Consider the following 24,992-nt stretch of genomic DNA (forward strand, 5'->3'; position numbering starts at 1 on the left):
TGACTTCCTCTGTAGAAATACATAGGTCCAGCCAGAATGAAGAAATGTCATGTTAAAAAACCAATACGCTCCGCAGCACACATAACATCTGCGGACTTCATTGCGGAATTTTGAATCTCCATTGAAGTCAATGGAGAAATTCCGCAATGAGTCGGCAACCAGTCCGCCACACGTCCACAACAACCATTCTATGCTGCGGACACCAAATTCTGCACCGCAGCCTATGCTCCGCAGCGGAATTGTCCGCAACGTGCAAACGAACCCTACTAAAAGGCTGTGGAAGGCAATGGAGAAACGGGTGCGCTGCGGATTTCCAGAGCAATTCCGCCACGTCTGGCCATGCCCTAATGCCACCTTAGGTGGCATTAGTGTCGCAGTGTGCTGTCGCCATATTTCTGCTGTATATTTGCAGTCACAGGTGTTCCTGCACCTGCATACACATTTTATATAATTTAGTTGGAATGTGCTGTTCAAATTTTTGTTGTTTATGTGATCTATATATATATATATATATATATATATATATATATATATATATATGTATATAGATACATATATATATTTGCTACTTCTACCTTTTTATATATATATATATATATATATATACACACATATACAGTGAAGGAAATAAGTTTTTGACCCCTTGCTGATTTTGTAAGTTTGGCCACTGTCAAAGACATGAACAGTCTAGATTTTTTAGGCTAGGTTAATTTTACCAGCGAGAGATAGATTATATTTAAAAAAAAAACCTGAAAATCACATAGTCAAAATTATATATATTTATTTGCATTGTGCACAGAGAAATAAGTATTTGATCCCCTACCAACCATTAAGAGTTCAGCCTCCTCCAGACCAGTTACACGCTCCAAATCAACTTGGTGCCTGCATTAAAGACAGCTGTCTTACATGGTCACCTGTATAAAAGACTCCTGTCCACAAACTCAATTAATCAGTCTGACTCTAACCTCTACAACATGGGCAAGACCAAAGAGCTTTCTAAGGATGTCAGGGACAAGATCATAGACCTGCACAAGGCTGGAATGGGCTACAAAACCATAAGTAAGACGCTGGGTGAGAAGGAGACAACTGTTGGTGCAATAGTAAGAAAATGGAAGACATACAAAATGACTGTCAATCGACATCGATCTGGGGCTCCATGCAAAATCTCACCTCGTGGGGTATCCTTGATCCTGAGGAAGGTGAGAGCTCAGCCGAAAACTACACGGGGGGAACTTGTTAATGATCTCATGGCAGCTGGGACCACAGTCACCAAGAAAACCATTGGTAACACATTACGCTGTAATGGATTAAAATCCTGCAGTGCCCGCAAGGTCCCCCTGCTCAAGAAGGCACATGTACAGGCCCGTCTGAAGTTTGCAAATGAACATCTGGATGATTCTGAGAGTGATTGGGAGAAGGTGCTGTGGTCAGATGAGACTAAAATTGAGCTCTTTGGCATTAACTCAACTCGCCGTGTTTGGAGGAAGAGAAATGCTGCCTATGCCAAAGAACACCATCCCCACTGTCAAGCATGGAGGTGGAAACATTATGTTTTGGGGGTGTTTCTCTGCTAAGGGCACAGGACTACTTCACCGCATCAATTGGAGAATGGATGGAGCCATGTACCGTCAAATCCTGAATGACAACCTCCTTCCCTCCACCAGGACATTAAAAATGGCTCGTGGCTGGGTCTTCCAGCATGACAATGACCCAAAACATACAGCCAAGGTAACAAAGGAGTGGCTCAAAAAGAAGAACATTAAGGTCATGGAGTGGCCTAGCCAGTCTCCAGACCTTAATCCCATCGAAAACTTATGGAGGGAGCTGAAGATCCGAGTTGCCAAGCGACAGCCTCGAAATCTTAATGATTTACAGATGATCTGCAAAGAGGAGTGGGCCAAAATTCCATCTAACATGTGTGCAAACCTCATCATCAACTACAAAAAATGTTTGACTGCTGTGCTTGCCAACAATGGTTTTGCCACCAAGTATTAAGTCTTGTTTGCCAAAGGGATCAAATACTTATTTCTCTGTGCACAATGCAAATAAATATATATAATTTTGACTATGTGATTTTCAGTTTTTTTTTTATATATAATCTATCTCTCACTGGTAAAATTAACCTAGCCTAAAAATTCTAGACTGTTCATGTCTTTGACAGTGGGCAAACGTACAAAATCAGCAAGGGATCAAATACTTATTTCCTTCACTGTATATAGCATATTTCAAACTAATTGTTATGTATACTTGAAGCAAGTCATTAAAAGTTTGTAATATACTTACTTCCAACACAAACCTGAAGGTGAGATCTCAGGGATCCCCCTAAACACACTATATTGTCCTTATGTCCATAGACCTGCCTTACTGACTTGTGTATGTAAATAAATGCAAACTTTCTTTACTGTGAGGGGCCCTGAAATATTGGTTTGGGGGTTGAATTCTTGTAACTAGAGTGTAAAGATAGTTTGGTTACAAATGCCAACAGAGATACCAATAGAAAGTCCCTAGCTTTCCAACGTCAGGTATTATGTTATACACGTTTACAAACTGACTAACTTTTTAAAGTGGATGTCCTTAAAAATATATGGGATAATGCTTAGGCTTCATTCACATCTGCGGAAACCAAACAGAAACCCATTACAATTTATTTCAATGGTAATGCTTCCGTTGCTAATGGTTTCCGTTTCTCTCCGTTCCGTAAGGTTTCCTTTTTTTTTTAGCGGAATAGCATAGTCGACTACGCTATTGATTCTGCTAAAAAAAACTACAGGAGATCTACAAGTACAATGGAAAGTCCCTATGTGTTCCCACCATTACGTGTTGGGGAACCCCGCGTTCCCAGGGTGGGGGCCCCTGACAGGTGAGTTACTACTGGTGGTGAGCAGGAAGCAGGCTGCACATGTGAACACAGCCCAGGACACCTCCACCAAGTGAGTGTGACAGCCAGGAGAGGGTGTGTGAGGGAGAGCACAGGGCGGGAGGGCAGAGCTTCTGATCTTTCCCTTCTTGTGCACTTCTCAGGCATTCCTCTCATCTCACTGCCTCTGACTTGTCTGGCTCTGTTATTACAAGGAGCCTCACTAGGAGAAGAGCCGGGCTGTGCTTAGCTGGAGCTAGAACTTGTGAAGCCATGGGCTAGAGGTGGGACCCTGCCTGCCTTTCTGTCCACTGCTTGACCATGGTTGTGGCAGTCCTCCTGTGTACCTCAGAGCATGGAGCCACAGGGCACCCCCACACTGCCCTGACCTCTTGTGGATCATAATCCTGGGACCATTCACCCTCCTATACTATTCCTCACATCGCTTCATTGCTTTTCAATTAGAGCTGGTTTCATGTGATTTAACCCCTGCACCACCACCAGGCAGGAGGATGCTTCCTAGCTGCAGGTAAGACCATGTCCAGTAGAAATACCTGCAATTATGTCTCACCACCTAGTCCATTGTCAAGGTGGGCAACGATGTATCAGTATGTAATATATATATATATATATATATATATATATATATATAATATTAGGATAAGAATGTGCAGCCAATAAATGTTACTAATTTATTCAACTCCTTTACCCCAGAGGCGTGCACCTGGAAAATAGCATTTACATGGAAAAAACGAAGCTCATAATGTGTCTATGGTTATGCATTTTTATCTATCATCTATCTATCTATCTATCTATCTATCTATCTATCTATCTATCTATCTATCTATCTATCTATCTATCTATCTATCTATCTATCTATCTATCTATCTATCTATCTATCTATCTAATCTTCATTGATATTGTGCTAATCCTACAATAAATTTTTGCTATGGGGGTTTCATTGTTGCTCTGTGACCAAAAGTGTTCTGACACAACACTGTGGGACTAATGTGCAAAAAGAATGGCAAGGAAACTTGTGACATACTCATGAAGCCTGTTCTTCTGTCAACTTTTTTAGCAGGTGTCAGCACTGTGTACACACGTTATGTGGCCTATATGTTACAATGCTGGAACGTTTCTTTACATCCATTTACACATGACCCCTATGAGTTTGTTAATAGTGTCCACTGTGAGTATATTAATAGTGTCCCCTGTGAGTATGTTAATACTGTCCCCTTTTAGTATATTAATACGGTCCCCTGTGAGTATGTTAATACTGTCCCCTTTTAGTATATTAATACGGTCCCCTGGGAGTATATTAATACTGTCCCCTGTGAGTATGTTAATACTGTCGTCCCCTGTGAGTATGTTAATACTGTCCCCTGTGAGTATGTTAATACTGTCCCCTGTGAGTATGTTAATACTGTCCCCTGTGAGTATGTTAATACTGTCCCCTGTGAGTATGTTAATACTTTCCCCTGTGAGTATGTTAATACTTTCCCCTGTGAGTATGTTAATACTTTCCCCTGTGAGTATGTTAATACTTTCCCCTGTGAGTATGTTAATACTGTCCCCTGTGAGTATGTTAATACTTTCCCCTGTGAGTATGTTAATACTTTCCCCTGTGAGTATGTTAATACCGCCCCCAGTGAGTATGTTATTACCGTCCCCTTGTGAGTATGTTATTACCGTCCCCTGTGAGTATGTTATTACCGTCCCCTGTGAGTATGTTAATACCGTCCCCTGTGAGTATATTAATACCGTCCCCTGTGAGTATATTAATACTATCCCCTGTGAGTATGTTAATACCGTCCCCTGTGACTATATTAATAATGTCACTCCTGCAAACTGGAAAATTGCTTGAAACTATTGTCAGATTGGGCGCCATACAAAATGCTGTCTCTTGTGTGTAAAGCGACTACTACATGTCTATCCTGACATTCACATGTCAGTTTCAACTGTCCTGCGACTTACACGACACCTTCATTAGCAGCATTCATGTAACTTACATGCAACTTTTGATTGCATTCTTATTGATTTATTTGTCGCTCAACAGTTTTATGAAATTCTCATGAAAGTTACATGTACATGTGATTATTGTCTGACTAAATGTCACTAAAAGGGTACGTCCATAAACAGCGGAAAATCTGCATAATTTTCGACTGGATCTTCTGTGCAGAAATTCCGCAGCGTTTTCGCAACAGAAACTGACATGCTGCTTGTAGGGAATCTGCATTTCAATTTTCGCACTTTTCTGCTTATTTTTTCCGCAGCGCTTGAATGAGATTTGTTGAACGTTCATCCACTTTGCTACTACGGTAATACGCTGCAGATTTTACACAATGAAATCAGTTGCGTAAAATTCTCAGCTAATCTGCCTCGTGTTCATATACAAAGTCTATGTGAAGAAATGGTGTATCGGTTTGATAAATATGTCTCATAATGTAATACTATATCGTCATGCCCCTTTCTAATAAAAAAAATAAATACGTTGGTGTAGTAGTTAGTTGTCCGAGAAAATAGAATCCATGGTGTACGGTTTTTCTTTCGTTCTTGAACATGAATAACCTATGCACAATTTGAAAATCTTTGGCAGAGAAGAAGTTAATAATTTGCTAGGTTCTCGCAAATGGTCGGGCATATGTTTTGTGGTAATACCCTCGTTTACCAAAGTTGGACAAGGAAAATCAGGAATGAATGAATCAAGTGACAGCTGCACTTCTCTGTGTACTACATGCCATGTGCATTATTCAGGGATTTGCAGAGATTACCTGGGTATTGGGTGTCATTTCTAGTAGGGTGCTCTGCCAAGAGCAATGAGTTATAAGTCACGATGACCATCCGTTATTCTGACACACATCAACAAACGGGAGGAATGAGGCCAGTAGGTCATAATGGAGACTGAGAATGCTCATATATCGTTATTCGGAGCTGTCATAGTTCTTGGCATAGGGAGACTTTACGTTTTTTTTTAAATGCTTGTAAAACGTTGGGCCTAATACCTTTAGATTTATTGCATGCCACAAGGAACCTTTCATTTACGTTTGTCATCTACAAATGTTTTTACATAGCTAATGTATAATATTTTAAGAATTATTTTCAACTTTATTTCATTGTAATATAAACTATTGCCCTGATACAGTTGTATACTTGTAAAGGATTATTTACAGCTGTCTCTTATAGGAAAAAACTTTACTTATTAATATATATATGACTGAAAATATCTAAGGAAGCCAGAGAAACAGAAGAAAGACCAAGTACCCGCTAAGAAGAGAACTCTACTCCGAATGTATTTCTTTATCGTGGCCACTGCCACAGGGGACCTACCTAGCTAACTACTTACCTGTTTTGTGTGAAACTCTGTTGTTAGGCATGCCCTAGCAATGCTTGGAAGAACCACAGGGGGGAGCAACAGAGCACAGATCATATGAGCTGCCTTTGCACTTATTTAGAAGGTGTTTTGTCAAATAATTTATTTATTTCTGTTACATATATAGCACCAACATATTCCACAGTGCTGTACGTTGGTATTTTTGAGAGAATATACAAACTCCTTGGTTGGTTGATGTTGGACTTGAACCCAGGACCCCAATACTGCAAGGCAATAGTGCTAACCACTGAGCCACCAAAAAAAGCTGACTTTAGGCCCTGTTTACACAGAATTCTTTCAGGAATTTTGAGGCAGATTTTAACTTGCCTGCGCTTTTTTGCTGCATTTTTTCACATTGTTTTTCACCCACGGCCACTGAAGCTAATGCAAGAACCTCAGATAAAAAAACACTGCGAAAAACGCTCGGAAATGAGGCATTCCGCTCTATTTTCTCAAGAGTGGGTAAAAGCCGCCTGGGAAAAAAAAATGCTCCTGCCCCCCCCCCCCCCATTGAAATCACTGAGGGGTGATTTCGGCCATTCTTTGTCTCTGATTCCGACGCAGTTTCCATGTCAAAATCAGTGCCAAAAAACTCAGTCTGAACAAGCCCTTTTTATAATTAAATATAAATTGCCGATCAAGAATACATATAGAATTCATAACCACTCAGCTATAGCCTCAATTGTTTATACTTAGTGGTTAGCCTTAGGCTGGGTTCACACAACCTATTTTCAGGCGTAAACGAGGCGTATTATGCCTCGATTTACGCCCGAAAATACGGCTCCAATACGTCGGCAAACATCTGCCCATTCATTTGAATGGGTTTGCCGACGTACTGTGCAGACGACCTGTCATTTTACGCGTCGCTGTCAAAAGACGACGTGTAAAATGACTGCCTCGTCAAAGAAGTGCAGGACACTTCTTTGGACGTAATTTTAGCCGTTTTTCATTGAATCCAATGAAGAACAGCTCCAAATTACGGCCATCAAAGACGCCTCGCAAAATGCGAGTACATGCAATTACGTTTGAAATTACAGAGCTGTTTTCTCCTGAAAACAGCTCTGTAATTTCAGACGTAATGGTCGTTATCGTGTGCACATACCCTAACAGTGCTGGTGTCCTGGGATCAAATCCAGTCACGGGCAACAAAGCTGTATGGAGTATGTATGTTCTACCAGTGTTTGTGTGGGTTTTCTCCCACACTCCAAACACACACAGATAGGTTAATTGTTCCGTGTATGTGTCTGAGATAGGGGAAATTAGATTGTGAGCCCCATTGAGAACAGAGACTGATATGAGTAATGACAATATTTGTGTATATATAGCAATGTAAATAAAGTCATAAGAATAAACAATTTGGTAGTATAACAGGGCAGTTTAGAAGAAGTCAGTGCAAAACAAATACCAAGCGTATAAATATATGCAGCATGTATTAGACTAAGTTCACACTAGCGTTGTCTCCCGTTTAGGTTTCTTCTGTCAGAGGAAGAGATGACCGAAAATCCAAACGGAAAGCATCGCTTCTATTTGAATTACCATTGATTTCAATGGTAACTTTTTTTGTTTCGGTTGGATACCGTTTGCCTCTGTTAGCTAGATTTCCGCTTTTTTCACGTGGGCAAAAGTATAGTGGCACGGAGAGTCCCTATGGGGCCATATAATGGATCTACAGTCACTACGTGAGGCACTATGTTCTCCTCTTGTAGAATTGATTCTAGTGGATAATACCTACATGTTATGGCATGCAATACTGCATCCCACAATTATTTTTTCTCACTGATTTATAAGGGATTCTTGAGAAAAAAAATCCCCATGTGCCTCTATATAATTTGGGAGCAGGCTATGGGTGCCATATTACAGGTCTCTACATTATGGCAAGGATGAGCTCTTTGACCTTGTTAACTCTTTATAACTCTTCACAATGCAGTTTTTGATGCAGTGTTTTTTACTTGTTTTTTTTTTTAACAACAAACTGGAACCAACCTTACCTGGCGTCCTTATTTTTTTGATCCATTTCAAGTATTTGGCTACAAAAACGTCATCAAAATGCAAAATAATTACTACACAATAGTGACCATTGCAAAATATGGCACTTTTTTATACTTTTTTTATATGCATTGTTGTCCTTTTATTATTCAGTAATATAGCAGTTTTCATATGTCTATTCCTGGGAAAACCCTAATAGGTCATTTGGACTAGTGTGCCCATAAACTGCTGTCATACAAAGGGTTAAAAGTATGGAATGTTTACAGTGCTTGACTGCACTACTTACTTTCAACTCTACTCAACCCAAATTGATCAGTGGATTTCAGGAGAAATCTTTAAAAATAAGTTCTCTCCATCATCTTCATGATGATGGATCCATTCACATCTTGGGTCAATAGATACATGTTATATCTTGTACCTCCAGGTGTTAATATTGTCTGCAACATATGTTTTCTATGGAAGGAAATGAGCAATTTATTTTGTGTAAACATTCTGCTTTAAGATTCAGCAATTTTACGGACATCAATGGCCGCTTCTTAATTGGCCCTATTGTACGAGGTCTGAGCTCCTAGGGCTAGTTTAGTCCTTTATTCCCTTCTATTGTGAAGACACACTCATTTAGGGGACTAATGATGACTAATGTCAGTGACATGTGTAAGGGGTTACATCTGGACAAATAATGCGGAACAGGAAAAATACAAGTTAATTAGTAATTATTACTAGAGGGACACTGCATAGCCATTTCTTTCTTCATCATGTCCTTTCATCTAATATTATTGAGTCCAACAAGAATTTCTTCAGGCTTTTCTGGGCACTTAGAAGTACATATAGATCAGTTACATTGTTTACTTTTTAACATCTACCTGATCACAGAATATAAAACATACCCCTATGTTGGAAAAGACATGTAAGAATAACACACCGATTTGCCTCCCCCCCCCCCCCCCTCTAAATCAAATTAGTGTTAGACCTAAAATACTCTAAGTAGTTTATCCTTTGAATATTTTCTTACAAGCTTTTACACTATACTACCCTCTTAATTTGCCCATTAGAGAACAATTTATAGATAGTGTAGCCGTTTTCCACATTGTTGTCTGATCACCTTTGTATATCAGTTGCATTATACTACATACTTCTAAATACTACCGTGCCATATTATTTTTTTCTGAAACAAAAGTGTACGACCCTGCCTTAGGAACTTGAAAGTGCGATTTGCAGGGCCTTCATGACTATTCGATCAGGGCCTTTGGCAGATACTGTACTCATTGATTATTTTGCATGGCTGAGGGAAATGCAACATGAAGTCATAAAAATATTGTTCTAACACTTGAATATTTCCTAATTAGAAACATGAAACTTCTAACCCAAAGATTCAGATATTAATCCTCCATGTAACCCTAGCCCCAGGCAGTGGCAGGAAGTTGTCTACAGGCCTCGCCGTCATGTCTGTACTTCTAAAAGATTTGGCACATCCCTATGGTCCCTTTGTTGCTGATCGTCTATGGACTCTACCCTTTTACTTTCTGTGCTCTGTTGTATAGAGTGGGGGCATGTACTAAGACTAGAACACTGTCCAAGGGGTGTGTCAGTGTGTGCCATATTCCTCAACATGGCACACACACACACAAAGTTGGTCCTATATATATATATATATATATATATATATATATATATATATATATATATATATATATGACATGGTCACTGCTGGATGGAGGAGAAAATTAAACATTACAGCATCCAGAATGTGTGTTTAACCAGGGAATGGGCTATTTTCACAGTGTTGGTCTTCTGGAAAACCTGGAACAAGGCTCTGGTTGCTGAAGTGATCAGAGAAGAGTGGGCTCCCACTCCAACAGTACAAGCTTGGTCTTTTTCTATCAGGTGGGTGCAATTAGGCACCAATCTGCCATCCCTTAAAGAAGGGTGTAAGGGCGCAGTCACACTCAATAGATTTTGTTGCAGAAATTTCTGTGACTGAAAATCAGTTCCATCCATCCGAATGGGGTTGTTTCTGAAACAGGTGCATTGATTTCTGTCATTTCCATTTAGATGAAAACTTCTGCAACAAAATCTGTTGCGTGTGACTATGCCCTAAGGCAGTCAGAAGGTGCTCTTAGCCTGGGGAGGGAGAGAAGCCAAAGCTCTCAGCCTAGGGAAGATAGGCATTGCCAGCCTGTGGGAGTCAGGACGTTCTGGTAAAGAACAAAAGTGTGTTTTGAGTTTCCGGGCCGGTAGGCAAGAGCCTGATAGCGAGGGACGCTGAATGTTTAGTTAGTGTCCAGATGGCCTAGGATTTATTTTGCTGTACTATTGATGTGTTTTATCTTTTTTTTTGGAGTTAACTTGCTTTGTGTGCCAATATGTGTATATGTAATTTGCATTGTTGTACCTTATTAAGTTTTTCATGGCTGTTCTTTTGGTAATAATGGCATCTAGAGTCTACACTCTACCCCCAAACTAAAACCCAAGCTTACATTGTGCTGATACCATTGCTCTCCAAGCACCATCAGCATAATGTATTCTGGGAATGGAGAGAGCACGGGGACATATTGTGACAGCTCCTCTGCTTGTGAATGGTGTCTGTATTCTTGTGATGCTGCTCTGGTGGCATTGGACGGGGAATTGTAATAGCCGAACGCTGCCCTGGTCTATAACTTAAATTACTCCTGCTTGTTAAAGGAGCAATTTTATTTTAGAACATTGCTTATTACATAGTTTTCTAAAAAAAAAAAAATGTAAAGTGTTTCTAAGATGGAGCTACACGTTTTACATTGTGTTACTCTCATCTACAAATGGCCGTGGAGTAATGAAGTAGCCACAGGCCACATTCAGTTGGCTACAACTTTTCTATAACATTGCCACTGGGACAATCTGAATCAACAGGTGATCTATCTGTTTTTCAGCGGCAGCAGGATCACCAATTTATAAAGAGTCTCCAGAACCTGACAAAATGTTCAAAACAGAGATTTCTTTTTGATCTCTAATATAATAAGGTATATCTAAAATATGAAGTCCATTAGGCATGCCCCGAGTTTACATATAATCTATAGTCTCCTATGCCTTTTACTAATACTTCATTTTCTGATGTATAAAATATACAGTATATCAAATACACAAGATTTATAGTAGATAATTATCACTGTCTGGTTATTTAGTTGAAGGACAATAGATTCAAGAAACGAGATCTCCATTAAAGAAATAAGAACGTCATGCAAAGGTCAAAAGAGGATAGACAATAACAGATCCTGGCTGTTTTTTCCCATTATTTCAGGGATTACATGTAGAAGCCCCATGTTTGCTATCTGACTGATTATCACTTCACAGGAATGTAGACATTGTAGAATTCTCAGCGGTTTTGTCTTGTTTGCATTATCTTGGTAGGTGAAACGCACTCCTATAAGGGTGAGAAAGATAATTGATCTGTCTACAGAAATACACACCTTGTCACATGTAATACTGCGCAAACACAAAGCCACACAAATAAGATTTAAAATAGTAACTTTGATGTTGACTCATTACTTGTATAAGCAGAAGGAACATTCTGTTATTATCCATTGTAAACGTGAATCACGTAGTCATCTCTATATAACCGCACAGGGGCTACGTGTGCAATACGTGATTTTAGTAAGTAACTGGACAACGTGACATTGGAGGAAAGGAGGACGCCAGGGCCTTTCTGGCTTCCACACCATAGTCTGTAATGCTGGTAGTGTAATATTGTGGCAATAGTTAGGATGTAGAATCTATATATTTTTTATGCATCAGTAATACATTGATGATTCTTCACATGCGGTACGTGTAACCTGGCGGGTATATGTAAGCTTTGCTTGTGTCCCAGCAGACCGATATCTTGCGTGTCACTCTCATGTAACTGTATTACGATGCAGGGCTACATTATGAGGGCACTGTGTTTGGCTCTGTTATGGACCTCTCAGTTTTATTCCAATCCATTAAGACTTCTATAATCAACTTGAATGGCACATAATAGAACAGCAACTTTTCAGCTATGCAGGACTATTTTCAAGCTTATATGTCCTTGTACCTTGGAGTCTCTCTTGGCACTTTAACTGGGGGACTGTGACTGGCACTGCAAAAAGAAACATTGCTCTTTCTCGAATATAAAGAGTGTTAGATTTCGGTCCCCGAATGCTGGTTTATTATTTGCAGGCAATGTGTTAATACATATATCTCTGTGTACATATCCCTGTCTTTACTTGCGGCCTAATGATGATAAGAAATAAACCCAATATTTAGGTACTGATGTTTCTTAGGAAATGAGGTGGGGGTGGTGTGATTTCATAAAGAAATAATCAAAAAGCCACATCTGGCTCTGATAAGATTACGAAGATGAACTCTGGGAAAGGTCAAGGAGCAGATGTCATTTCAGTTTTCATCATACACATCTGGTATCTTCTCCTAAGGCCTCATGCCCACTTCAGTTTTTTCCTTCAGGGTGCTATCTGTTTTTGTCACGGATAGCACCCCGAACCCATTCTTTTCAATGGGGCCATGCACACTTCCATTGTTTTAACGGAACCGTGCGGCCGTTCCGTCAAAAGTTGTGCAGGTCCTACACCTGCCCGTTTTTGATGGAACAGTCTCGATCTTTACATTGAAATAGGTCCGTGACACAACGGGCTGCACACGGAAGCCATCCATGTGTGACGGGACTGTCATTAACGGCCGTACAACGGCCGACGGAAGTGTGCATGAGGCCTAAGTGATGACCTGGTTCATAATATTATTGAGGTATAAGGGTATGTTCACACGCACTGTTTTCAGAGGTAATTCGGGCGTTTTACGCCTCGAATTACGCCTAAAAAAACGCCCCTAATACACCTACAAACATCTGCCCATTGCATGCAATGGGTTTTATGGTGCTCTGTTCCCACGAGGTGTAATTTTACGCGTCGCTGTCAAAATACGGCGCGTAAAAAGACGCCCACGAAAAAGAAGTGCATGTCCCTTCTTGGGACATTTTTGGAGCCATTTTTCATTGACTCCATTGAAAAACAGCTCCAATAACGTCCGTAAAATACGCCGCAAAAACACGAGTTGCTACAAAAACGTCTGAAAATCAGGAGCTGTTTTCGCCTGAAAACAGCTCTGTATTTTCAGACGTATTTTGCTAAGCCGTGTGAACATACCCTAATTGTGAGAGATCAGTTCTTATCCCAGTAATTTCAGCAGTGTATGGTATATTGGCTGGTACTTAAGTTTGGGATTAAGCAGTAAACGTTGTGTGATGGACAGCAAGGCTTTATTGTAATGGGAATTGGAAAACATACATTAAGTAAAATCATGGGAGAATTGGAGTCGGAGGTGGGATTGTCTGTCATACAGTGTAACATAAAACTTTACAGTACATATCTGTATGCATCTATGCTTATTAGTGGAATTAAAGGTTTTGAATGGTTCCTGTCCAGAGGGCCTTCCTGACACCATAGCATCAACTTGTCAGTCATTCATGCAACCACAAAGTACACACCTCTTCATGCACTTCCTATGGCCTAATCTCTCTGATCAGGAACATTTCTTTCATGTTGAGTCAATCTAACTGGCTGTTATGGCTGTGCATTACAGGAACTAAGGTCAAGTCATATCTCTAAACATTTCTGTACTGACAGCGTTAATATGGGCTCTGTTCTTCCAACATTTTTTTTATCTACATATGCTAACTGCTAACGTTAAATATACTAAATTCCGTACATTGATGTTGCTTTTTTTGGCAAAATAAACTTCTGTAGAACTGATTTCAATAGGTTCTCATTTTTGGTGAACGGATACCTAAAGGGGTTGGCCACTTTATGTTTATTTTCACCAGTATTATGGGCCACTTGCTAATACATAGTTATTAGAAGAACAACTTGCATGTCCGAGACCCCAAGTATCGTAACAATGCCGTCCCCTATATAGCGCTGTCGGCAGTTATGAGGCCTCAAAACTGCCGACAGATTCACTTTAAGAAACGTTGTAATTTACATTATTAAAATAAAATATCAAGGATAAACGTTTTTATTTTTTCATAGGTTTGTCTCTCCCATTTGAGACCTGAATAGCGACACCTCCACCTCCCATTCATATTCCTAGAGGACTTTAGTTCCCTATTGTTTATATAGTACCAACATATTCTATAGTTCTGTACTGTGCAGTATGTTTTTGAGGAGTGGGATAAAACTGGAGATCCTGGAGGAAAGCCAGAGGAACACAATCAGAACATACAGTGAAGGAAATAAGTATTTGATCCCTTGCTGATTTTGTAAGTTTGCCCACTGTCAAAGACATGAACAGTCTAGAATTTTTAGGCTAGGTTAATTTTACCAGTGAGAGATAGATTACATAAAAAAAAAAAAAGAAAATCACATTGTCAAAATTATATATATTTATTTGCATTTTGCACAGAGAAATAAGTATTTGATCCCTTTGGCAAACAAAACTTAATACTTGGTGGCAAAACCCTTGTTGGCAAGCACAGCAGTCAGACGTTTTTTGTAGTTGATGATGAGGTTTGCACACATGTTAGATGGAATTTTGGCCCACTCGTCTTTGCAGATCATCTGTAAATCATTAAGATTTCGAGGCTGTCGCTTGGCAACTCGGATCTTCAGCTCCCTCCATAAATTTTCGATGGGATTAAGGTCTGGAGACTGGCTAGGCCACTCCATGACCTTAATGTGCTTCTTTTTGAGCCACTCCTTTGTTGCATTGGCTGTATGTTTCGGGTCATTGTCGTGCTGGAAGACCCAGTCACGAGCCATTTTTAATGTCCTGGTGGAGGGAAGGAGGTTGTCACTCAGTATTTGACTGTACATGGCTCCATCCATTCTCCCATTGATGCGGTGAAGTAGTCCTGTGCCCTTAGCAGAGAAACACCCCCAAAACATAATGTTTCCACCTCCATGCTTGACAGTGGGGACGGTGTTCTTTGGGTCATAGGCAGCATTTCTCTTCCTCCAAACACGGCGAGTTGAGTTAATGCCAAAGAGCTCAATTTTAGTCTCATCTGACCACAGCACCTTCTCCCAATCACTCTCAGAATCATCCAGATGTTCATTTGCAAACTTCAGACGGGCCTGTACATGTGCCTTCTTGAGCAGGGGGACCTTGCGGGCACTGCAGGATTTTAATCCATTACGGCGTAATGTGTTACCAATGGTTTTCTTGGTGACTGTGGTCCCAGCTGCCTTGAGATCATTAACAAGTTCCCCCCGTGTAGTTTTCGGCTGAGCTCTCACCTTCCTCAGAATCAAGGATACCCCACGAGGTGAGATTTTGCATGGAGCCCCAGATTGATGTCGATTGACAGTCATTTTGTATGTCTTCCATTTTCTTACTATTGCACCAACAGTTGTCTCCTTTTCACCCAGCGTCTTACTTATGGTTTTGTAGCCCATTCCAGCCTTGTGCAGGTCTATGATCTTGTCCCTGACATCCTTAGAAAGCTCTTTGGTCTTGCCCATGTTGTAGAGGTTAGAGTCAGACTGATTAATGGAGTCTGTGGACAGGAGTCTTTTATACAGGTGACCATTTAAGACAGCTGTCTTTAATGCAGGCACCAAGTTGATTTGGAGCGTGTAACTGGTCTGGAGGAGGCTGAACTCTTAATGGTTGGTAGGGGATCAAATACTTATTTCTCTGTGCACAATGCAAATAAATATATATAATTTTGACTATGTGATTTTTTTTTTTTTTTAATATAATCTATCTCTCACTGGTAAAATTAACCTAGCCTAAAAATTCTAGACTGTTCATGTCTTTGACAGTGGGCAAACTTACAAAATCAGCAAGGGATCAAATACTTATTTCCTTCACTGTGTAAACTCCATGCAAATGTTGTCCTTGGTTGGATTCAAATACAGGAACCCAGAACTGCAAAGCAATAGTACTAACCATTGGGCCACCTTTGTCTATTTTGTGTGATTCTCTGTCTATATTAGCTGGGAGTGCACTAGAAAAGAAGCTGGTGGCAAAATGGTGGCATCTATTGCAATAGACTTCTAATATACTGCTGTGACTCTTGTATAAGAAGAATCTATCACTGAGGTACATCTTGTAATAATTTTGCAAGTATGGTACTCAGGTATTACAAAAAATGGCAAAATATCGATCTACTTTCCTCCGATCTACTATTTTTGGTACAGGCATACTGTATGTCAAATGGGCTCAAGTATATGTGGTCCTTAGAGGATTCAATTATACTGGAACCATCATAATTTGTTTTCAGTTATTTATTGGATCTTTTTTTTATCCTTTACAGGTTGGCACATCGATGTTTGGCTACTCTGCATGCGGTTTTGGTTTTTCTTATTATTCCATCCTTCAGCCAGGTAAAGTTGAGTCTGTTCTATTGATCTGCAGGTATTGATGCCCATCTTTCACTTCTAGTCATTAATAATAGGGTTATGTTACTAAAAGCTTGGTTGTGTGTCTTCATGTCTTTTAATTGTTTTTGACCAACCAAGCATTTACATCCTGCTTTCAACACTAAGCGGGTTATATACTATTCAGATGTCAGATTAAGTTCTATCACGTGATCCAGTATATTTCATTGACACAATTCTATACACTTTACTAACAAGGTAAAAGTTAAACACTATAAACGATATTTATCAAAGGGGGTTCTGTCAATAGTAAAACTACTGGAGGTAGGAGATGTTCTCATCACCTGTTACTAAAACTTACATGGCTAGATCCAATGATAAAGCGCAATCCATTGGGAGTAAATCTCATTTCTTTTCTTGTAAATGTTGTCAAGACATTTTATTTGCTTAGAGGCTCTTTAAGCACTTTGATAGGTTAGTTGGATGAAATTTTTCAGGATTCCATGAATGAACATTATATTGGACCTGATGAATATATTATCCACTGTGTCATTTGTACCAGAGTCGCAAACCCTCTGTTCAATGTCGGTCGAGCAGTGAGGTGGAAATTGAATGGAGCGGCGGTCGAATATGCGCGCTGCGGCTCCATTCAAATTCTATGGAAACGACAAAGACAGCCGAGTACAGCACTCGGCTGTTTCCTTCATTCTCATAGACATTGAATGCAGCAACAGGCACATGCTCAATTGCCACTCCATTCAAGCTTCTCCTCACTGCGGGGGTCAAAACCTTGTTCTCACAATCGGTGGGAGTGAACCGTTTTAAAAAAAATTTAGTTTTCGATATTTTGGACATTAAAGGGGTTGTCTCATAAAGACAGACATTTTTTTTTTTTTTTAGATAGAAGCCTTTGCAGTGATGTACTGCATAGATGAGCAAGAGCCACTTTCACAGCTCAGCTCTCCGTTCAGGCTCACAGAGAGGGGTCCCAAGCAAGGACCAATCTATGATGTCCATATGCCCTAAAAGGGCATATTGACATGAGTATTTTTGAGACAACCCCTTTAAGGGCTACATCTAAGAAGACAAATATTAGAGACAGTACCTGCTGCTTTTTTACAGTGGTTTATAGCATCCAAAACTTCTTGTAATAATCTGTAGAGTTGACCTTAAAAAGCAATGTTTATTACTGAATTGATTAAACTTCTAAAAGCTGCCTGAGGTGTGAGCACGTCATCATCCTCCCAAAGTACTTAGAATTTACAGGGGAGCACAAAGTGCAGACTTATTGAAATCCTGTCACGGTCCACCATTTTCTCTGTGCTTTAACCAGGTGACTAAGAACCTGTCTCCTGAGGGTGGGAAAACTGTTCTTTTCAACACTCCTGTACAGAATATTTCAATAGGTTTGGCATGTTTTTTTTTTTTTTTCAAGCTGCAGCTTGATATGTAATCTGGGTGTAACCTCTCATTAACTACTTTGGTATAGAAAATTACCTGTATTGATCTAGGATTTGGTTCCCTACAAACACCATGATGGTTTTTACTTGGACCACTGTTATCCCTGGAGCCGAAGCCACTTAGGGAATCATGTGTATCAAAACCGTCTCCCAGAAGCTAATGTTTTTTGTCCATAAAATCCTGAGTTCATGTTTTATTTTTCAAGTATAGTTTAGACAATAAAAGTTCAAATTTCACTGTTCGCGAAGGGGCTAAATAAAATGTTTGATAATTTGACAGAAGAGGACACCTCACCGACCAATGGCCGCTAATAATTTTTTTCATTTAAGGCAAAAATACTCCAGACAGTGAGAAGTCAAAATTTAGAATATTACTATAAAACAACACTAAAGTAAAAAGGTAGTAATAATAGTAGTAGTATTGTAAAACCACTATGTGGAGTCACAACATGGATTACATTACAGCTGGAGATAAAGGCTCATGATCGACAGTTGAATATTTGGAGCCATCACATTCTCTGTTTGCTTTTCAGACTTTCTGGGTGAGAGTTTTCTTTACGGATTTTTAATTCTAATGCTCCTGTCACCAGAGCTTTTGGCTGTTTTTTTTTACTTAACCTGTACAGATTGTGTGGGTCTGTTTTGGCATGCTTTTATTATTTGTCTTTCATTCAGCAAATCCATGTTTTACAAGCTTTGGAAATAAAGGAAGCATGTTTTTTCTCTTGAGATAAATCCGGGCTGTGTCTTTCTGGAGGACTGTGTTTTAAGACAATGTTTTATGGAGCAGGCAACCCAAATTCACAACATACTCAATGTAAACATGATCTGCCTGATAAGGGCCCGGTTATATGCCCGAAGGGCTGAATACCCCAAGACATTGTTAGGGATTTAAGGGAAGCTGCTGTCAGCAGGAACAATGATAAAAATCATGTTTGGGTTGCTTGTTTCTACTAAATACTTACTTTGGCCTCCAGTTATCAAACAGCTTATTGTCTTCTACATTTAGTTTTAAAGAGCTATTATTTTACCAAATTAAAATAAGATTTGCTTTATATTTTATTAGGTTCAGAAGACGCCAATAGAAAGAGGATTTATCAGTCGGTTTGGTCCTGAGCATAGTCCACCTCTGAGGTCCAGTAATGAGTGGGGTTCTTGGCAGAGCTGGTCTCCATGTTCTCGGACATGTGGAGGGGGAGCCGCAGTGCGTACACGGCAATGTATTAAAAGGTATTAGTATGTACATACTGACAGAAGAAGTTGTCTTGGGATATATGGGACTGATTTATACATCATAGTACGGATTGCCACTATTGGTATTGGTAAATTTCTATCAAAAACGTATCCAGCCAAGATCACAGAGATATTCAACCTCTGAACAAAGAAAAAACAGCAATCAGAAATTGTAATAATAGCAATCATAATACCAAAGAAAAAGTGAAACACCACACATGATTTTGCGGATTCACCAATACTGGTGAATTGCTGTGGATTCGTGAGTCCTGATGACACAAAGATGCACAACAAGGTTTTTTTGCGATCCGATGGACCACAATGGCCCTGTGGTTTTGCGGGCCGGAAAACCAATGCGGTCGTGTGGATGAGGTCTAAATCTTCTGTTACCTAGAAACCTATTGATGGAACTGTTATTCTTGTGTATTTCTGTTTACTACTTTGAGTAAATAATGGTACATCTGTTGTGAATGGGCTGTGGATTCAAAACTCTTTACCCGAATTCAAGTATTAGGCCCCCTGCACACGGGACAGAAATTAAGCTGATTTTTCTTACAGATTTTCCATGCGAAAAATCTGCAGTAGATTACAGTACCAGCCATGCAGATGAGATTTTAACAAAATCTACACTAAATTTCACTGTTTTCACTGTAGAAGGAGTAAAATTTGAGGTGAACCTTCAGCGAAATTGTTGCTGCAAATTTGCAGTAAACCTTCGAGAAGTATTCCATGTTACTGCTTTATTCCTATGTCTATCCCTTCAGAGTGGCATACTAGTTAGCGATGCTGCCCTCAGTACCCCAAGAACCCCAAGTACTGCTGATGTCCATAGACAATAGAAGAGTGTCTCCTACGCATTTCGCTAAACGCTTAGATCATCAAGGACACATTATCTCATCTAGCATGCGAAACGAGCGGCAGTGGCCACGTGTCTTAATCTGATCCGGAATTGATGTAAAAACCTATCAGGGCTGTGAGTGTGTAACAGTCTAGCCACTCCAAAACAAGCAAAAAAAGAAGAAAACAAAAAAGAAAATGACAGTAGGCGGTGGGTCAAAATTATTTGTTAACACTAGAGATTGTCAATTGAGGCAACAAATACCCCTTTTTCCTGCTCTGCTAATAGGTAGTATCTTAATTTTATGTTGTTATTCAACACACTTTAAAATGTATCTCTTATTAGAAGGCATTTTAGTCTCAAATATAAAAAAAAAACAACGCTGGATTCTGTGAACAGGTTCCTCTATATATAATATAAGTCACATCAGTCTCTGCTATATGGCAGTAAGAAATGTATATTTAGTAGCATTCGCTGCTAAGTAATTGTTTATGCTTGGAAAGCGTCTGCAGATCACAACTCCATCCACACTAGTACAGAACCTCGGAATGTATTCAAGAGAGCGCCCACGACATGTTTTGCTGAGACGACATCCTCAGTGGTATATGGGGCATGGTGGTCACCATTGCCGCATATACCCTTGGGGTCGCCAATTACTATTGGGGCATGCAGCCAAGTTGCACAGATTAACTATAGGCGAATAGTGGTGCTAAGGACAAAATGATTTCCAAAGCAAGTGTTATATATGTTGCTCATACTTTTTGGACATTTATGTTTTAATGAGCTGCACTATTCACACATGCCATAATATAGGAACTGTCAGCATCAGCTAAACAGCTTGTAGATAGTTCCTGCACAGTAGAACCGAACAAATCCAAAAGAAACTGAAGAATAAGAGAAAAGCAAAAATAGGTAAAAAAAACATTCATCTTCAAAATCTAAAGTATATGCGGTTTCTAACATTGAAAGTATTATTTTGTTCAGATCTGTTATTTTTTTAATTTTATTTTTTAATGTTCTCCCCAATGTTTTGTGTCTGTGGTTTAGAAGAAATGTATTTCAATAACAATAAAAATAATGTATTTTTCAGTTCTTATTTTTTTTCATTGCTGTTTCTTAACAGAGATTCTGCAGGTCCAGATTGCCCCGGAGACCCTAGACAGTATCAAGTGTGTAACATGAAGGTTTGTCCATTACAGAGTACTTTCTAGCTCATTTCATGTAATGTACAGTTATTGGCAGAGACTGCTGTTACATATTGCTATAGGTAATAATTATCTTCCCGAATAGGACTGCCCATCTGGAGTGACAGATTTCAGACATTTCCAGTGCTCCGCTTACAACAATAAGCCTTTAATGGGAAATAATTACCGATGGGTACCTTTCCAATCAGGTAAGCTTGCTTATTTATTTGTATATGTGAGTATTACTTTTTTATTTTATGCCATGATATAACAGAGCATATAATAAGGATTCAAGATCACTCCTCGCTCCAGGTCCAACAAAATATTCATACTGTATAAAAGTGCATTAAATGAACGTTATCTCACACAACGCCAACATCATGGATACATTTGTGAAACTTTTACATGGTTTTAACACCACTTGATGCCACCTGTGACGCAACCTGAAGGGTACCATCAGCAATTATTTTTTTCAAGGCATCTCGGCTCGTGGTATTTTATAGCAAGTGAGCAGATTACATCATATTAAATTGGATTCTCCTATTGCTCCTGTTTGTTTTTTTTCCTGCATTAACTTCAATGGGGAAAAAACAATGAAGTGTAAAAAAAAACAACAACACAGTTTTCCATAGAAGTAATTCTGGGATAGAAATTTTCTGATCCAGCAATGTGGCTTCCTATCACATTACTACCGGTACATATAAAGGTCCCTAGGGTATGTTCAGATATGTAGGTGCTAGATGAACTACTTAGTAAAACTTCATTATGCCTTAACGCTCATGTTTTTCTGGTGTTTGTGTGGAATTTCTACCTCTACCTTGAATGGAGGAAATGTATGCTATGAAAAACTGGTTTGACTTAAAAATGCTTATTTTGAAATAGTAGAACTGCAGGTATCCCATTATATTCATTTATATAGCGCCAAAATTTTCTGCAGCACTGTACAAAGATTGTCAGCACTTATTTAGTTCCCTGTCCCCAATATGGCTCATGGTATAAATTTCAAATGAATCAGTAAGTTTTTGGAGTGTGGGAAGAAAACCGGAGCACTCGGAAGAAATCCATGCAAACACGGGAGAACATACCAACTCCATGCAGATGTTGTCCTTGGCTGTATATAAATCCAGTACCCCAGTTCTGCAGGGCAATTGTAGTAACCATAGAGAAACCGTGCTGCCCAAATGCCTATTGATGGTGTGGTACACTTGTACTGTCCATGTGAATGCAATCTTTGTACACTGCTAGAACTTAGTAGCAGTCATGTATTGAGAAGAAAAATAGTGGCACCTTCTGATTTATTGCCAATGGCCAACACCAGTTATTTTTTTTTGCTCTTGTTTTATACATTACATCTTAAAGAGGCTCTGTCACCAGATTTTGCAGCCCCTATCTGCTATTGCAGCAGATCGGCGCTGCAATGAAGATTACAGTAACGTTTTTATTTTTAAAAAACGAGCATTTTTGGCCAAGTTATGACCATATTGTAGTTATGCAAATGAGGCTTGCAAAAGTCCAAGTGGGTGTGTTTAAAAGTAAAAGTCCAAGTGGGCGTGTATTATGTGCGTACATCGGGGCGTTTTTAATACTTTTACTAGCTGGGCGCTCTGAAGAGAAGTATCATCCACTTCTCTTCAGAACGCCCAGCTTCTGACAGTGCAGATCTGTGACGTCACTCACAGGTCCTGCATCGTGTCGGCCACATCGGCACCAGAGGCTACAGTTGATTCTGCAGCAGCATCAGCGTTTGCAGGTAAGTCGATCTTACCTGCAAACGCTGATGCTGCTGCAGAATCAACTGTAGCCTCTGGTGCCGATGTGGCCGTCACGATGCAGGACCTGTGAGTGACGTCACAGATCTGCACTGCCAGAAGCTGGGCGTTCTGAAGAGAAGTGGATGATACTTCTCTTCAGAGCGCCCAGCTAGTAAAAGTATTAAAAACGCCCCGATGTACGCACATAATACACGCCCACTTGGACTTTTACTTTTAAACACACCCACTTGGACTTTTGCAAGCCTCATTTGCATAACTACAAAAATGGTCATAACTTGGCCAAAAATGCTCGTTTTTTAAAAATAAAAACGTTACTGTAATCTACATTGCAGCGCCTATCTGCTGCAATAGCAGATAGGGGTTGCAAAATCTGGTGACAGAGCCTCTTTAATGGTGGCCTATTATATCATATCAGATGTATACCCCAGGTTCTCAACGTGTAATTCATGTACCCAAGAGGGTATGTGCCACGTCTCTAGGCCTGGGTCCTTGCACTGTCCACATGCTATGCTCTGAATGTGCTGCAGAGTGTATGGTCATAGTCTCGAAGTTCTTTGAGGTAATGAATTGGAGTAGGGGGTACTTGACTTAGGAACATCGAGAAACACTTGAATACCAAACATATGTCAACAATAAGACTGTACCCCAAATACAAGGCAGTAGCTATGCTTTGAGAATTTAGTAGGGTCCTTAAACAATAACAGTATTTTTTTTAATGTATTTACTTTAATTTCCTGCACTGCAGTATTTCCATGCATATTATTTCAGAATAACTTTTTTATGCTTTTCGATTTTCTTATAAGGACAAGGAGACTGTGAGCTAAGTTGCTTGGCACAAGGGCAAAACTTCTATTACAACTTTGGCAGAGTTTTAGACGGAACATCCTGCCACACAAAATATAATGGCATCTGTATCAATGGCCAGTGCCTGGTAAGTCAACGAAAGCATTTTTTAGTTACGATGGCTCTAAACCACTTTAACCGCTATATAGGGACTAAAGAGATTTCAGAACATATACACATGTATAGCAGCAGTAATAAAGCATAGAAAATGTTCAAACAATTCCGGCACTGTATGCAAATTACTATTAAAGTGTCCGCTGGGCGTTTCTTCAGCAGACGATTTTAGGCTTGATTGACATCTCTTTGCAGGGAATGGTGGAAGACCCAGAAGGCGTCAGATATGTCAGTCAAGTAGCTTAGATGGGGGGGGGGGGATGCTGCTAAGATTGCAGGACAATTGCCTGCTAAAGAAACAACCAGCAGACACCTCGAAAGTAATTTGCATTCTGCGCAGGAGTAGTTTAAACTTATTTTTCTAAGGAATGATCCATTACTACTGCTATACATTCGATATGTTGTGAAATCTCTTTCTAGCCCCTATATAGTGGTTATAGTGATTTGAGTGCGTCAAAACGGATGACTGGTTTCCTTTAAAGCATAGTGTTTGCTTGTATATGAGTAGACTTCATTTTCCACTCTACAGATACGTGCTGTATAGACTTTGATAAAATAGCTTGATTCAGTTTGCCATGATTTATGAAATACATATATTATAATTGAATGCTGAATTACATTATTCAGGCTTGATGGTAGGACCACAATATAAGAAGAATGTTACCATAGCTAAAAATCCCGGACGATAGGGAAAATGTATTAGACCAGTATGGCATTGTATAGCTGTTATATGATTAATGTGCAAATGTCTTCATTGTTGCGGTGAGGTATACCTTTTAATATTTAATGTTGTGCCTTCTTGAGGCCGCTTGTACCCCAGTACTCCCGAATGCTGCTGAAGCGTATGCTACGTACTAAAAGAGGCCACACTCTTCTGTCTGACACCTGGAGGAGACGACACATTGTTTTCTAGCAGCACCAATATTTAATATGTTAAAAAATAAGATGTGGATCCCACACTCATCCTAACGTGCAGCAATGTGATTTAATGAAATAATTTTGGCTGGATAA

General features: G+C 39.6%; 1 protein-coding gene across 1 annotated transcript in view; it reads left to right on the forward strand.

Annotated features, from left to right (window-relative positions):
- The first annotated feature begins 3,039 nt into the window (after nt 1–3,039).
- LOC142748132 (ADAMTS-like protein 5) overlaps nt 3,040–24,992 on the forward strand; it is a 58,712-nt gene continuing 36,759 nt past the window's right edge. The window contains exons 1-6 of the mRNA XM_075855260.1: nt 3,040–3,386; nt 16,474–16,543; nt 19,064–19,227; nt 21,192–21,252; nt 21,359–21,461; nt 23,828–23,955. Of these exons, the coding sequence (XP_075711375.1) occupies nt 3,370–3,386; nt 16,474–16,543; nt 19,064–19,227; nt 21,192–21,252; nt 21,359–21,461; nt 23,828–23,955 (543 nt within the window). The 5' untranslated portion in view covers nt 3,040–3,369. The remainder of the gene's footprint in view (nt 3,387–16,473; nt 16,544–19,063; nt 19,228–21,191; nt 21,253–21,358; nt 21,462–23,827; nt 23,956–24,992) is intronic.

The sequence above is a fragment of the Rhinoderma darwinii genome, chromosome 3 (genome assembly GCF_050947455.1).
Source record: "Rhinoderma darwinii isolate aRhiDar2 chromosome 3, aRhiDar2.hap1, whole genome shotgun sequence".
NCBI classification, from domain to species: domain Eukaryota; kingdom Metazoa; phylum Chordata; class Amphibia; order Anura; family Rhinodermatidae; genus Rhinoderma; species Rhinoderma darwinii.